This window comes from Bactrocera dorsalis, unplaced genomic scaffold (assembly GCF_023373825.1).
Source record: "Bactrocera dorsalis isolate Fly_Bdor unplaced genomic scaffold, ASM2337382v1 BdCtg377, whole genome shotgun sequence".
Classification (NCBI taxonomy): domain Eukaryota; kingdom Metazoa; phylum Arthropoda; class Insecta; order Diptera; family Tephritidae; genus Bactrocera; species Bactrocera dorsalis.
The window spans coordinates 6,431-20,154 of record NW_026038428.1 but is presented as its reverse complement, the minus strand read 5'-3'; the positions used below and the strand labels follow the sequence as shown (position 1 = coordinate 20,154).

The 13,724-nt window shown below is 37.9% G+C and overlaps 2 protein-coding genes across 2 annotated transcripts; both read left to right on the top strand.

The window, feature by feature from the left end:
- Nucleotides 1–5,067: 5,067 nt before the first annotated feature.
- LOC105221841 (uncharacterized) lies at nucleotides 5,068–6,152 on the top strand. The gene has a single exon (XM_049462254.1). It carries the CDS (start codon nucleotides 5,159–5,161, stop codon nucleotides 6,053–6,055), a length of 897 nt encoding a protein of 298 aa, XP_049318211.1. The 5' UTR covers nucleotides 5,068–5,158; the 3' UTR covers nucleotides 6,056–6,152.
- A 3,545-nt stretch (nucleotides 6,153–9,697) lies between these two features.
- LOC105221834 (uncharacterized) lies at nucleotides 9,698–10,860 on the top strand. The gene has a single exon (XM_011198961.4). It carries the CDS (start codon nucleotides 9,823–9,825, stop codon nucleotides 10,510–10,512), a length of 690 nt encoding a protein of 229 aa, XP_011197263.3. The 5' UTR covers nucleotides 9,698–9,822; the 3' UTR covers nucleotides 10,513–10,860.
- The last annotated feature ends 2,864 nt before the right edge of the window (nucleotides 10,861–13,724 follow it).

Here is a 13,724-nt window from a genome sequence, read left to right as displayed (position 1 = left end):
AAAAATTTTAATCCACAATCACAGTACGAAATGGTCCCTTGGCAGTGTCGAGAATATTGAAGATGATTACATCCTTACAAGATAAAATTGACGTAAGAACTGAAGCTGCTTGACCACCAGAATCGACGTATGTTCGTAAATTGGGCTGTGCAACAACTTGAAAATGATCCGGATTTTCCTCGAAAAATCATCTTCAGCGATGAGGCTCATTTCTGGCTGAATGGCTTCGACAATTAGCAAAATATGCGTTATTGGTCGGGCAGCAATCGATACGTACTCCATGAGTCACCATCCCGAAAAAATTACGATTTGGTGCGATTTATGAGTCGGCGGCGTAATTTTTTGTCCCGAATTGAATGATGTGGACTTATGGCTTCAACAGGACGGGGCCACCTCCGTCGTGCGCTTTTGTATGGCTCTTATTAAAAAAAAGAAAAGACAGTGTAGGGAATTGAATCTTATAACTAGTTGCAGGATTTTCAATCATCCCGTTGACTTTTACACACTTCACAATATGTGGAGGTATTTTAATGAAACTCAGAGAAATTTTTTCTCTTGTGAAATAATTATTTGGATTTTCTTCTTTTGGATCACTACTGAGTTCACGGTCACGGTCTCATAAAAACAATAGGAAGTTCATAGTCTGCCTGTTATTTGGAAGTCACACATTTGTCGAAAGCATACATGTGACGCACACTGTGCCTTCATTTGTTGATATAACTACATACATACTTACATATACTACAAGCTTAAGTAATGCGATCGTTGCATTCATTGCACTGAGCAGCGCTTATTAAAATTTGAAAATTTAGCAGCCGTTTCTATCTCAATATGGTGCAACAACGCTAAAATAATATGCTCAACTACATTGATTAACTGTAATACACAAATAAGTATAAGTGTATGTCTATTTGTACCAAGTTTAAGCGAGACAGCGCAAATATGCCATCATACAAATGTCATGTATATTAATTATAATTTTAAAATAGATGAAATCGACGCCCACCTCAAATATAACGGTAAGTTTAGCAACTGTTCAAATGTGTAAAGGTGCACTTGCTGTAAAGTGAATATCTAGACAAAAAATTATTATTACGAACACTTTGAAATGTTGATTTATGAGCAGCGCTAGTTTTTTTATAGCTTTTTGTAGCTTTAAACAATACTATTGTACTCTGTAGCAAGATGTCGCAAGAATATAAATATTAAGTAAACTGAAAAATGAACTCATCACAGAATGAAAACACCTAATACCTTACCATATAACTGGACTTTTACTTTCATTATTATGGAGAGAAAACGACAGAAATATCACGACAGCTTTTCCAAGAATATGGAGCAAGTTAATTGGAAAGTCGTTCATTTTTTATTCACCGTAGTTCCCTTCAAGGGTGATACACTGATCTTAGCGACTCTGCATCTTTTCGCTACCATTTTTGTAGTACGATTTGTCCTATCAACAATTTTCTGAATTTTTCTTCTAAAGTTTTGTAATAAATAATAATAGCTATGAGATCTTAGCTTCGATTCCTTCAAACGAGAACCCACAAGGGCGAAGCCAAAAACTCCTGGATATTATCAAAAGACCCTCATGTAATGGCAAAGGGTTTCGAGTCTGTTTCAAGTCTTTGAGAATGCTGAATTTCGGCCAACTTACCCGAACTACTGGAGCTATAATTTTCAATATGTAGCGACATTATGAAGGATGACTTTATAGCCGTCCTTTTAAAATAGCTGCCAGCTCTAGATGATCCAACTAAACTATGCGCTGAACTTGATCGTTAACACTGTTATATTTAAATAAATTTTAAGGTTTAAAAAAAATCTCTGCTAAAATTAATAGAACATAAATTTCAATTCTTTGAATGCGTTTTAACTCTGCCTTTTACGAATTTCTTCTCATCTTATAATACTCAGTTATTTCAATGATACTATATAAACTATAACTTCAGTTGTACGTCAACAATTTGCTACAGAGTATAATAATTTTGTTCACCTAACGGTTGTACTTATCACCAAAAACTAATTGAGAGTATGTAAACAAGTATAAAATGATATGGATGACGAGAAAAAATGATATCCGGTTGATTGTCTGTCTGTCCGTCCGTCTGTCCGTGCAAGCTGTAACTTGAGTAAAAATTAAGATATCTTCCTTAGTACAAAAAACATTCGAGTTCGTAGATGGGCGTAATCGGACCACTGCCATGCCCACAAATCGCCATTAACCGAAAACGTATAAAGTGCCATAACTAAACACTAATTAAGATATAAAGCTGTAATTTATCACAGGGAATCGCAGTAGCAAGAAAAAGTGGGCCTGACTCAGCTCTCTAGCAAGTTTAAGATAATTTCTCCTAAGCTACTCAAGCTACAATAACCAATCAGAACAAATATTACAAGAACTCCTCCTAAAAATGTGAAAACGAATGAATTCGGAAGATAACATTGCTCCCTCCCCATATAACGGTACTGTTCAAAAACTACTAAAAGCGCAATAAATCAACAACGAATTACGCCAGAGATAAAGTTTACCTCCAAAATGGTATTAGAAGACTTTTTGAGAGCTGATGTAAAAATTGGACAATGGGCGTGGCACCAGTTTTTGTGAAATCACATATCTCGGTACCCGACCAAACGATTTGGACTAAATTCATTATACTCATATTCCTAATTTAAAGTGTGAAAATAAATATAAGGGAATAATTTTTTTGTACAAGTCCAACCGAAACTGTTCAAGCACCAAGGTACCGGATAAGTGGACCCCAGTATCCATGGTTAACTTTTTACTAAAAATATCGGTTAAAAAATATGTGTGAGATATACAATTGAAATTCAGACGGAATCCTTTATTGTCAATAAGAATTGTATATCAAAAATGAGTTGAATACGAGTGAATACTTCGCTGAGCTCCCATTTATCATAATAGATAAAATCGGGTTGATATTACCACAACTCCAATGTACTACGTATGGTGATTTTCGTTTTCCTAACAAATCTTATGCGGAATTTGTTGTTCAGTGTATGAGTTATATTGGGTATATGTGCATACATATATAAAATTGCTTTGATTCCGATCCTCTGGTTGACGTTTTACATCTTAAGGTATTTCCCTGACTTTGATTCTTACAAGCTGCAATAGTGTAAAATGTTCGGTTGAGCCCGAACTTAACCCTTATTTATTGTCAATATCCGTTTTTTGACAGATCACGAGTGAGTCGTGGAAAGCTTCGCTCAACTGAGACGGCCTTGGAGAGTCGATTCGGATCGGTTCGCAGCTACTCGGACTGACGTTTGGAACAACTATTTTACCTCGGGATCTTAAATTTAAAATGACATCCCTTCGCTCTATGAGCTCTTGAAAAGTTCCAAAAAGAAGGCTCATTACTGGCTCATAGGGTATTTTAACCAGTAAAATTGTCGCATTTGGGACGAAGAGAGCAACCTAAAGAGATTCCAGAGCTGCCATTTCATCTAGGAAAAATAACGGTTTGGTATGGTTTGTGGGCCGGTGGAATCATCGGTCCATATTTCTTCAAAAATTATGTCGGTGAAAATGTAATCATCAATGGGGACCGTTATCGCGTCATGATAACCGAATATTTGATGCCATTTGGTTTCAACAGGCGTCGCCACTTTCCACACATCGCATCAATCAATGGATTTATTGAGAAAACATTTCGACAAACAGATAATTTCACGTTTTGAGAAGGTCGATTGGCCACCAAGATCGTGTGACTTTTCCGTTAGACTTTTTCCTGTGTGGATATGTAGATTTTAATTTATGCGTTCAATTCTTCATCGATTCAGTCCTTACAGCAAAACATCGCGAGTGTTATTTGCCAATTACAAGTCGAAATTATTGAACAAGTCATCGAAAATTCGACTGAACTTATGGACCATCTGAGATGTAGCTGCAGCCAGCATTTGAAGGAGATAACCTTCAAAAAAAGAAATGCCAAAGGATGTTCTTTCGAATGATAATAAACATTCCCCATTAAATTTGTAGTATCTGTGTTCTTTCTTTAAAAAAGATAGGGAACCTAGAAATGGATCACCCTTTATTCCGCTAACTTAGAAGCATACCCTCGTAACTCATTACTTATTTTCAATAGTAACCTTCACAAAATATCGAAATTGTTCAATCAATTGTTTAACTTTTTTTTCTAAATTTTCTGACCTAAATTAAAGAAAATGCGTGTGATTTATTAACAAACAGAGTAAAAACAAGTAAGGAGGGGTTGCTTTTAGGTGCAATCTAATATTTCTAAAAATTGTGAAAACATATCGATTAGTTCGTATCATTCGAGTTTAGCCAATGCTTTAGATGCGAGTCGAATCTCGATGAAGTTTGTGCCCAATTTTGCTAACCTACCTTAACAATCAGAAATCTTACTGGCATCGTTGGTCTAAAAAAAGTATAAGCAGGACTAGTTCCAAACTCACTAAGTTTTTTTCGGAAAACAGCGTCACATTAACATTGAATTATTATGCGATGAGGGTTGGATCTATGCTTAAGACCCAAAAACAGATAATCAGTCGGCCGAACAACGTGGAAAAGGTGATCCGAAGCCGAAAATAACACGTCCTTCTGACCGGCCAGACTGTCCACAAGGAATACTATTTGAATGTTATGCGTCGTTTGCTCGATGCGAATAGGCCGAAATTGTGAGTTTTTTGTCAAAATTTCGACCAATATCGTTCCTCTGATTTAACTCCTTATGACTTTTGGCTATTCAGCAAACTAAAGCGACCGTTCCGTCATCCTGTTCATTTTCGTATTATACTATATAACTGCATTATAAGCCGATTAGTTAGGTAAACAAAACTATTATACATTGTGGCAATATATTGCGAGTGTATAAAAATATCGCAAAGGTGTCCAAAAGCAACAATTTGTAGTAACATCCGCAAAATTTTATCGCTCGCTGTTAAAAGTAAAAGCAAAGCCAAAGACAATTAATTTCATTAACAAGAGCATGTCTTAGAGATTAAAAAATTAAAAAAGAAGTGACTAAAACCAGCTGGTATTTCGGGTGTGTCAGTACTATTCTATAAAAGTGCGAGACTTTCTAACTAAGGCAAACAGTTCGGAGTAAATCACATAAGCGATTGCATCATCTCCAGTGAGTCAGCGAGAAAATATTTCAGTTTCCACAAAATGTTTCGTCATCACAAATACTTTGGAAAACAAGCGTTTTTCGCCATTATAACGGTTCAATTGCTTGCATTGTCGCATGCAAAAGTGATCAGCCAGTGTAGCTCCGAAGCAGGAGTATTTAAGACGAATACCGACGCAACATGCAACACACAATATCCTTTCATTTACTGTAACGGAGCAAGTTCGGCCTATTGTACGAGTGAACTGTGCTTAGAAGGAAACGAGTGTAACAGTGAAGCTGTTGCTGATGTACCATCTGCTCCTGTAACACCTATAACACCAGTAACGGTTGCACCGACACCGTCTCAACCGATAACACCAGCAACAGTTGCACCGGGATCTGTTCCAGCGACCACACCACCAACAGTTGCACCGTCACCGGCTCAACCGATGACACCAGCAACAGTTGCACCATCACCGGCTCAACCGATAACACCAGCAACAGTTGCACCATCACCGGCTCAACCGATAACACCACCAACAGTTTCACCGTCACCGGCTCAACCTATAACACCACCAACAGTTGCACCGGGATCTGTTCCATCGATAACACCACCAACAGTTGCACCGTCACCGGCTCAACCGATAACACCAGCAACAGTTGCACCATCACCGGCTCAACCGATAACACCAGCAACTATTGCACCGGGACCGGCTCAACCGATAACACCAGCAGCAACTACACCGGCAGCTGTTCAAACTACGACCGAAACTACGGCTACCATTAGAGAAAAATGCACAGTTAACAAGAAATTTTCTGTACCCTACTTTGGCAGTTGCCGTTATTTTTACCATTGCGTTAATGGCTACTTTGGAATTGGAGATTGCGGTTTCTACATGTACTTCGATGTCAGCGAAGGCAAATGTAAGATTAGAACACAAACGAGCTGTCAGTAGAAGAGTCAATCTGCGACATAAACTGGACTGTGGTCTATTAATAATGATAATAATTCTATGAAAAATAACTCGAGAACCATAAATAAATTTTGAACGAGAAAGAACGAGTATTAAAAAGTATTAAAATAAAAATTACAGATCTCTCGATCAAAGAAAATAAAAATTTTAAATTATAGAAGCTCTCGACCCTCTTTTTAGCTAACTTTTGTAGTCAACTTGCCAAGGAGAAAGTTTTCTGGATTCTCTTTATCTGTAGGTAAACTATAATTGGCGAACCCTCATATTTTCACAAAAATAATACTTCTTATAAGGAACCCCATGCATTTGTGAAAGATTTATGATTCAGAGAGCGCGAACAGTTCCTCAAGAATGAGTCTGATACTATATAGTGTGATAATCAGTAACCTCGCCTTTACTGACTCCAGATACCAAGATTGAGGATTGATAGACTGGTAATTGAAATGAAACCGACCTGTAGTAGACACCGCTTACCTCGAGTTAACAACAGTGCGCCAGTCGTTTCTTCATTTTTTATTCAAAGTCTTATCTTACATCCGGACAACATGACCTAGCCAGCACAGTCGCTGTCTGTTGATGCGCTGAATACGTACTACGCTTCGTTAAATCTTCCACAAAACCATTCTCTCGAACACTCCTAAAGGCGACTCATAAATTGATATCATTATACATGCCTCCACATCGTATAACAGAAGGACTTGCAGAGTTTGGTATTTGTTTGTAGAGAAAGTACTTTACTTTTCAATTGACTACTCAGTTCGAAGTAGCAACTGTTATAAACAGTGATTCTGCGTAGGATATCAAGGCTGATATTGTTGTTGGTGTTGATGCTGATTCCAACATAAACGAAATTATCTACGACTTCGAATTTATGACTGTCAAGAGTGACGTTGGAACCAAGTCACGAGTGCGACTCTGTTTATTTGATGACCAGACCCATTTGCTTATCTTCCTTATCCAATCTGGAGAAAGCAGAACTAACGTCGGAGTTGTTGAGGCCAACACCAGCAGCTATATATTCTTATAAAAGATTGTACCTTTTCTAATTACTTCTGCAGCTCCTATTATTTTCTGCAGCAGTAGAATGAAGAAGTCAATAGAGAGTCGCCTTGTCTGAAGCCTTGATTTTCTTTAACCACCTCCCTAAGCTCCGGCTAGATCGGCAATACGACCATGAAAGAAAATCTCTGACTGCGACAAGTACAAAGTATTCTTTTCCAACTGAAAAAATATGGCAATATTTCAAGTGTTGACTACTTACATTTCGACGGACGTTGGAAAAATTGAACAGGTCTTTAAACTCTACTAACTCACGCGAACCATAAAATTACCTTGGGTATTTGGAGCTTTCACTTTTAAAAAAGAGGGATCTAAATCGTAATGAGACAGAAGAATTTTGCCATTCCGAATGTCCAGCCATCAGTTAGTTGAGACAGGATTAATTCTTTGACAATGTTCTAATTATAAACAGATTAAGCAGCGTAGAAAAAACTGAAAAGTTTCGTAATATCAATAGAGTAGTTAAATGGGATTTAGTCGCATCTCTAATAGGAGCAAAATGGTTGTAGTGACCGCTTAAGTGCAACCGCTTTCGATTTCGAGTTAGCCACCTGACTTTTCAGACAAACAAATCATTTGAAAATATCAATGTACTCTCTAAATGAGCCACAGTCGCTCAGACTCAGAATCTGTTATTTTAAATTAATCGTTTTGTGATATAGCAACTTATGCAAGAGAGTCCAAAATTTAATTCAGTTGAATTCAACTCGGAATTTGAGGAGTAGCCGGCCTTCTGTACATCTACATCTGTACGAAAATCTCCTGGCATTCATTCTCTCTTGAATGGAGTTAGTATTTGTTTTCTAGTAACTCCAGAACATTTGGTTCAACAGCGAATAATGGTTGCTTCAGTATTATTTCAGTCAAACCAAATCGTACGACAATTTGAAAAATTTAATCATACGAAACTAAGATCTTGTCGCTTCCTCTAAATATCTACTGTCGTGGTTCGAAAAAAAAGAGTTTCAAAAAGTCATAACCCATCTTGACATCCATGATACTTTTTCTGTCTGTGTGCTGGCGAAACAAAAAAAAAAATTTTCGATGACTTATTTTGCATTTTGTTGCTATCATTATAAACACAACTGTGCTCAAACAAATACTCGTCAGCAGATAACTATTTATCAATTGATTCGCAATAGAAAATAAATATTACAATACACCTTCATGCTAACAGAAGCGATAACAGACTTCTTGCTTAACCCAGTTACATACACTCATTTCTAAGGTGTGGAGATAAAGTACGCTTACCAAGAAGAAGTTAAATCATACTGACATAAAAATTTGTCTTTACCTGCAGGTAAGAGGGCGTACCAATATGTACTCAACTTTGCTAACCAATGGCGTCATTATCGCAAAGAAAAGTGCTTATAGTTAGTAGAGTAATTACATTTTCACCGTCCTCCTTTCAAAGACATTTCTAATTTTGTGAACAAAAAAGTCACAGGTGGCCAGGTCTGGGGAATACGGTGGCTGCGACACCATTAATGTGTTGTTTTTGGCCAAATATTCGCTCACAAGCAACTATATGGGAACAGTGAAGTTATCATACAAAAGCCAATTTTTGTGCTTCCACAAAAATGTCTGCATGTCATTCACGACCTAACTTGGGTTAATTGAGCTTTGGTCTCCACCTCATAACCATGAACCTACAATTCGTCACCAGTTATTGCCCTCTGTAACAGATATGGGTCGTGGCAGCCTGACTCCAACTTCTCCTGAGCAATATGACGTGACGCTGATTTTGTTCGCCACAAGCATAGCCCCCGAAGATTCAAAATCAAAACAAGGATCCAAGAAACAAACGGAACTGTGAACTTCACCTACTACTTGTTTTGCAGAAGCCGCAGGCTGTCTTATAGACTTAAAAGAAGAATTGTTTTTCTGGAATTTACAAGGTGTTAGGGACACAACGATCACAAGACTCTACTAATCCGAAGTATTGGGTTCATTGGACTTCGAATTGCAGATCAAAGGTGCCAGTTTGGATAACCTGGCGAAGAAAAAAGATGTCAGAACACTCTACTGGTCCTAAGTATTGGGTTGTTCGGATGTCGAAAAACTTGTCTTGTTTGGTTGGGAAAAAGTTCTCCCAGTGGCTCACACCCTCGGTGTTACCACAGATTTTAGATCACGAACAGCTGCTCAATCAAACGTATTTTCCGGACGACTCCTTTTTCGAATTAAAAAAAAAGCCACTCATCCGTCAGAAATTGTAGTCAACTGAGAATAACCACCTTGCCACGCCTACTTTTCATACATGCTGGAGGTACATTTTTTAGACGAATGAAATAAATTGGAGCTCTTTTGGATCAGCTGTATCGACCTTTCAGCAGATGATGCTGTGAAATAAATCATACACTTTCCAAAATTTTCATTTTTCTCTTGTAGATTAAGTACTTTTTGAACTAACCTTGTTCCTATGTATATAGGGTTTTGGGGTTCTTTCAGATTTCGAACGAAATGAAACCAAATTACATTCCATTAAAATGCATCATCAGAGTGATCAACTATTTGTCTACCAAAATGTTGCCAAGCAATTTTTCATTGATTAGAAATGCGTAAGCGCCCTTGGGCACACGACAAGATCTTCAGTTCGCTGATATAAAAGCGTCACACTGAACGAAAAAATATAGTCAAACCGTAAACGAATCAGTGAACGTGTTGTTGGTGTGAGTTAAAACAAAAAAATGTTATTATCCTTCATATATAACTTTACCGTTATAACATTAATCGCGCTACAATTATTGGGACCGACACAAGCCAGAATTATAAGCGATTGTGACAGCGTCGCATTGGAAACAACGGAATATATACCAAATTCAAATACAGCATGTAATTCCCGTTATCCATATATTTACTGTGATGGTGAATCGTCGGCCTACTGTACACAGGATGAATGTTTGGAAGATTACCAGTGTGAGAACGCAGATTTAAGTGAATTATCAGAAGAAGAAGAACAGGTGTCAGCTACAACCGATGCCCCCACAGTAATAATAGCGGAGAGTACGGCCACAACACCTAAAACAACAACCATGGTAACAACTATCACCACGCAGAGGGCAACTAGTACCGAAACAATAACGCAGGTGACACCAATAACAACGAAAATAACAGCAACAACTATTAATAACTCAACCACAATAAAACCTCTACTTACGAGTACAACAACAATAGACGTACAAAATATCAAAAGTCTTTGCCGTGCGGGTGTCTTCGCGAATTATGCTTATTCGAGAAATTGTCGTTACTACTATCGTTGCACCAACGGTTATTTCTTATTACAGGAGTGTGGCTATTTAATGCTCTTCGATGCTTACGATGGTTACTGTAAGAGTGCCAGAGAGGCGCGCTGTGTTAGCCGGCTGATTAGTGTGTAATTTTGATTTTAAGGGCAAGTCTGACTAGAGACCTCGAAAAAGTATTAACTGTTACGGTTTATGCTGCCAGTAAGGAAATAAGAATCGATTTTCTCGCTTTCAAGATTTATTAAACATGTCTTTAAGTGTATAAAAGAGGGTAATGGTTTACGAAATAGTTTTGTATAGTAATAAATTATTTATTGGAATTTAAACTTAAAAACATTGCTTTCAATTTATTGGGTCTATAACGCTCTTCGCACGTAATCATATTGAAGTCAAAGTATTCTCCGTTTGAAGCAATAACAATGTCGATTCCATCTCAAAAGAACTGCTCCGCTTGGCGGCCAAGAATGAAGCCAATTTTTGACTCCTGTCCTGTGAGCCATATTGCAGTGAGGATGTTCTACATCGACCGCAAGAAATGGTAATTAAAAGGTTTTTGCTATAAGGTGGGTGAGTGAAACTTGACAGCCGCTGTTTTCCCAAATAGTTTTAGTGTCTTGCAACGGAGACCTAGTAGCGTTGTCATAATCATGAAAATTATTGACTCATGTCTAGTCGCGAATTTCGGTCGTTTTTCAGCAATCGCTCGCTTTATTAAAATGTGTGGTCTTAGATAGCATTCCCCAATAATAGTTTTACCCGGTTTTAGAAGCTTTTAATACTGCAAGCGCTTCTGATCCCACCAAATACTGAGCAAACCTTTACGTCATGGGAATTCGGCTTTGCCGATTGTTTGGTTGGTTGCCCAGTTCATATATAATTTTTTGCGTTTAGGGTTTTCCTGATGGATCCATTTTACCTCACCAGTCACAATTTTATGCAAAAAGGATTTCTTTTCTAGCGTTCAAACCGCATGTAAAATTGGCTTTCAATGTCTCTTGGCTTCAATTCAATGAGCATTTCAAAACCCTTTGCTAACTTTTCTTATCGATCAAGTTCTTCATTTTCAAACTTTTTTAGCTGGCCCTGACGTTCTGCGTCTTCCAAGACAAAATCACCATTTGTAAATTATGCAAACCACTAGAGCATGTTCACCATAAGCTTCCACCAAAGTAAGTTGAATTTCGGCTGAAGTTTTCTTCATATTAATGTGACGAAGAATGACACCATGCAAAAACATTTTTTCACATAGTAGGTTCTACATATTTCAGTTAAAAATATTTGTATTGTTTACTCCACACATGAATGAATGCTTTCCCAAGCATGTTCCGTATAAAGGAATAATGGAAAAATAATCAAGTTATGCCATCTTTTGGCGAATTAATTCAAAAACGTTAAATTCAGTTATGCTTTTTCCTTCAAGTCTATTTCCTACCTGCAGAGCGGTCTTTTCTCTTTCTCGACTACCATCTATCAAGACCGATTATTATAGTCAACAATCATCTGGAGCTCGTATAGGAGGAGTTCAGGGGTGATCCATATTGCTTAGAGTCCAGCTACAATTCCCATCATTGAAATACCAAAGGAACTTTGAAGATTAATGATAGCTTTCCATCTTTTTACAAAAGGCTTTCCATGAAGAGATCTTGGTGTTCCCTATTAAGGTCTATCAAATTGCGAGTCCTGCCTTGTACAACGCTCAATCAATCGATAGTTGCCCTTGTCCTACAGACCCTGTTGAAGAGCTCAAACGTCAACCAAAAGGATTTCCCTCTACCGTTATTTTTGTCATTACACAAGAGCTTCCTAAGAAAGCTTTGTAAGCAGTGCGGAAGACTTCAACGCACTCATCCATCGCAAGGATTTCTATCCTGTCTCGTCTGAAAGGACTAATCGAAGCATCCTGCAATATTGGTCCCAGTCCGTTTTTTATAAGTTCCAATAGATTATCCTACAAGGTACATTCCAAAGTAAACAGAACAGTGGTTTTTGCGGCAAAATCAATTTATTTTATTCAAAATAGTCTCCTTCTGCTTCAATACAGTTTTTTGCATGATCCAAAAGCATGTCGAACGAGTGTTTTAGCTCGTTGGCCGGTATGGCCGCCAGTATGCCGGTGCAAGCCTTTTGAATGGCCTCTACGTCTGCATAACGCTTTTCTTTCATGGGCTATGTTAGGTGAATATGGGGAGTGATTAATGGTTAAAATGTGGTTTTTGGTCAAATAATCTTCCTTCGAATGTTGGATTCTGAACAATTTTTGGTCGTCAGTCAGTTTCTGCGGAACAAACCGTGCACACACCTTTCGTAATCTCAAATGTTCGGTCAAAATGCGATGAATCGATGTTCAATTCCATTTCCATGAATTTTAATGATGATTTCGACTGATTTTTGATGAATTCACGCACAGTTTCGATAAAATTTCCGGTAATCACGGATTTTGATTGGCCCACGTCATTTATGACCACACGACCACTTTGAAAATGTTGAAACCACTCTGCTACGTGATAGGAAATCATCGCCATAAACTTGTTTCTTCAATTGAAACGTTTCGGTAAAAGTTTTACCAATTTTAAAACAAAATTTAATGATGGTTCTTTGTTCGAAACTCATTTTCGCACCGATAACACAAACATACTGACACTTAAAACGCAATAACTTCACTTCCAATTCTATCTAACGCAACAGTCGACATATAGATGGCGCCACCAGGAACGGGCTAGGTCCAGAGGGAACGCGATCTATCTATGATCATAATTTGTGGATCCTTTTTGCACATGAAGCACAAAGAATTAAAAAAATTATTTGTTGTGTTCATTCTATTCCCACTAATCAGGCGGAAAGGGTTAGTCACTGGTCCACAGTGCCGGCTTACGTAGAGAAGGCATTAAATTACCTCCGTTTTTGCCCAGGCATCGGAGGAGATCATCAACGATCAGCATTCGATTACCGCCCACTAAACATCCAGCTTTAAGCGCGGATGGTATTGGTACGAGTGTCTTCAAACTTCCACGAACAGGTGATGGGCGGTTTTTCACATTCATATCCTAATTGTGGGAATTATAAGGCATCCCATTTAGTTCGTAGTAGGAAAGTACATTGCCATTTGGGTTGCGCCTATTACTATTACTTAAGCCCCTTCAACACGGCAAGGCTATTAACGCTGAAGGAGATCAGTAGTAAAGTACGTTTTGCGTTTTAGACATTAACTACATTAATACCGAAAATGTTTTCAAGCGGTCATTGCTGAAGTTAGCTGTAACTTGCGAGAATAATATGATTCCCCATTAAACATAACCCAGAAACCTTAAATAACCCAAAATAAGCTAAATAATGGATGTTTTTGG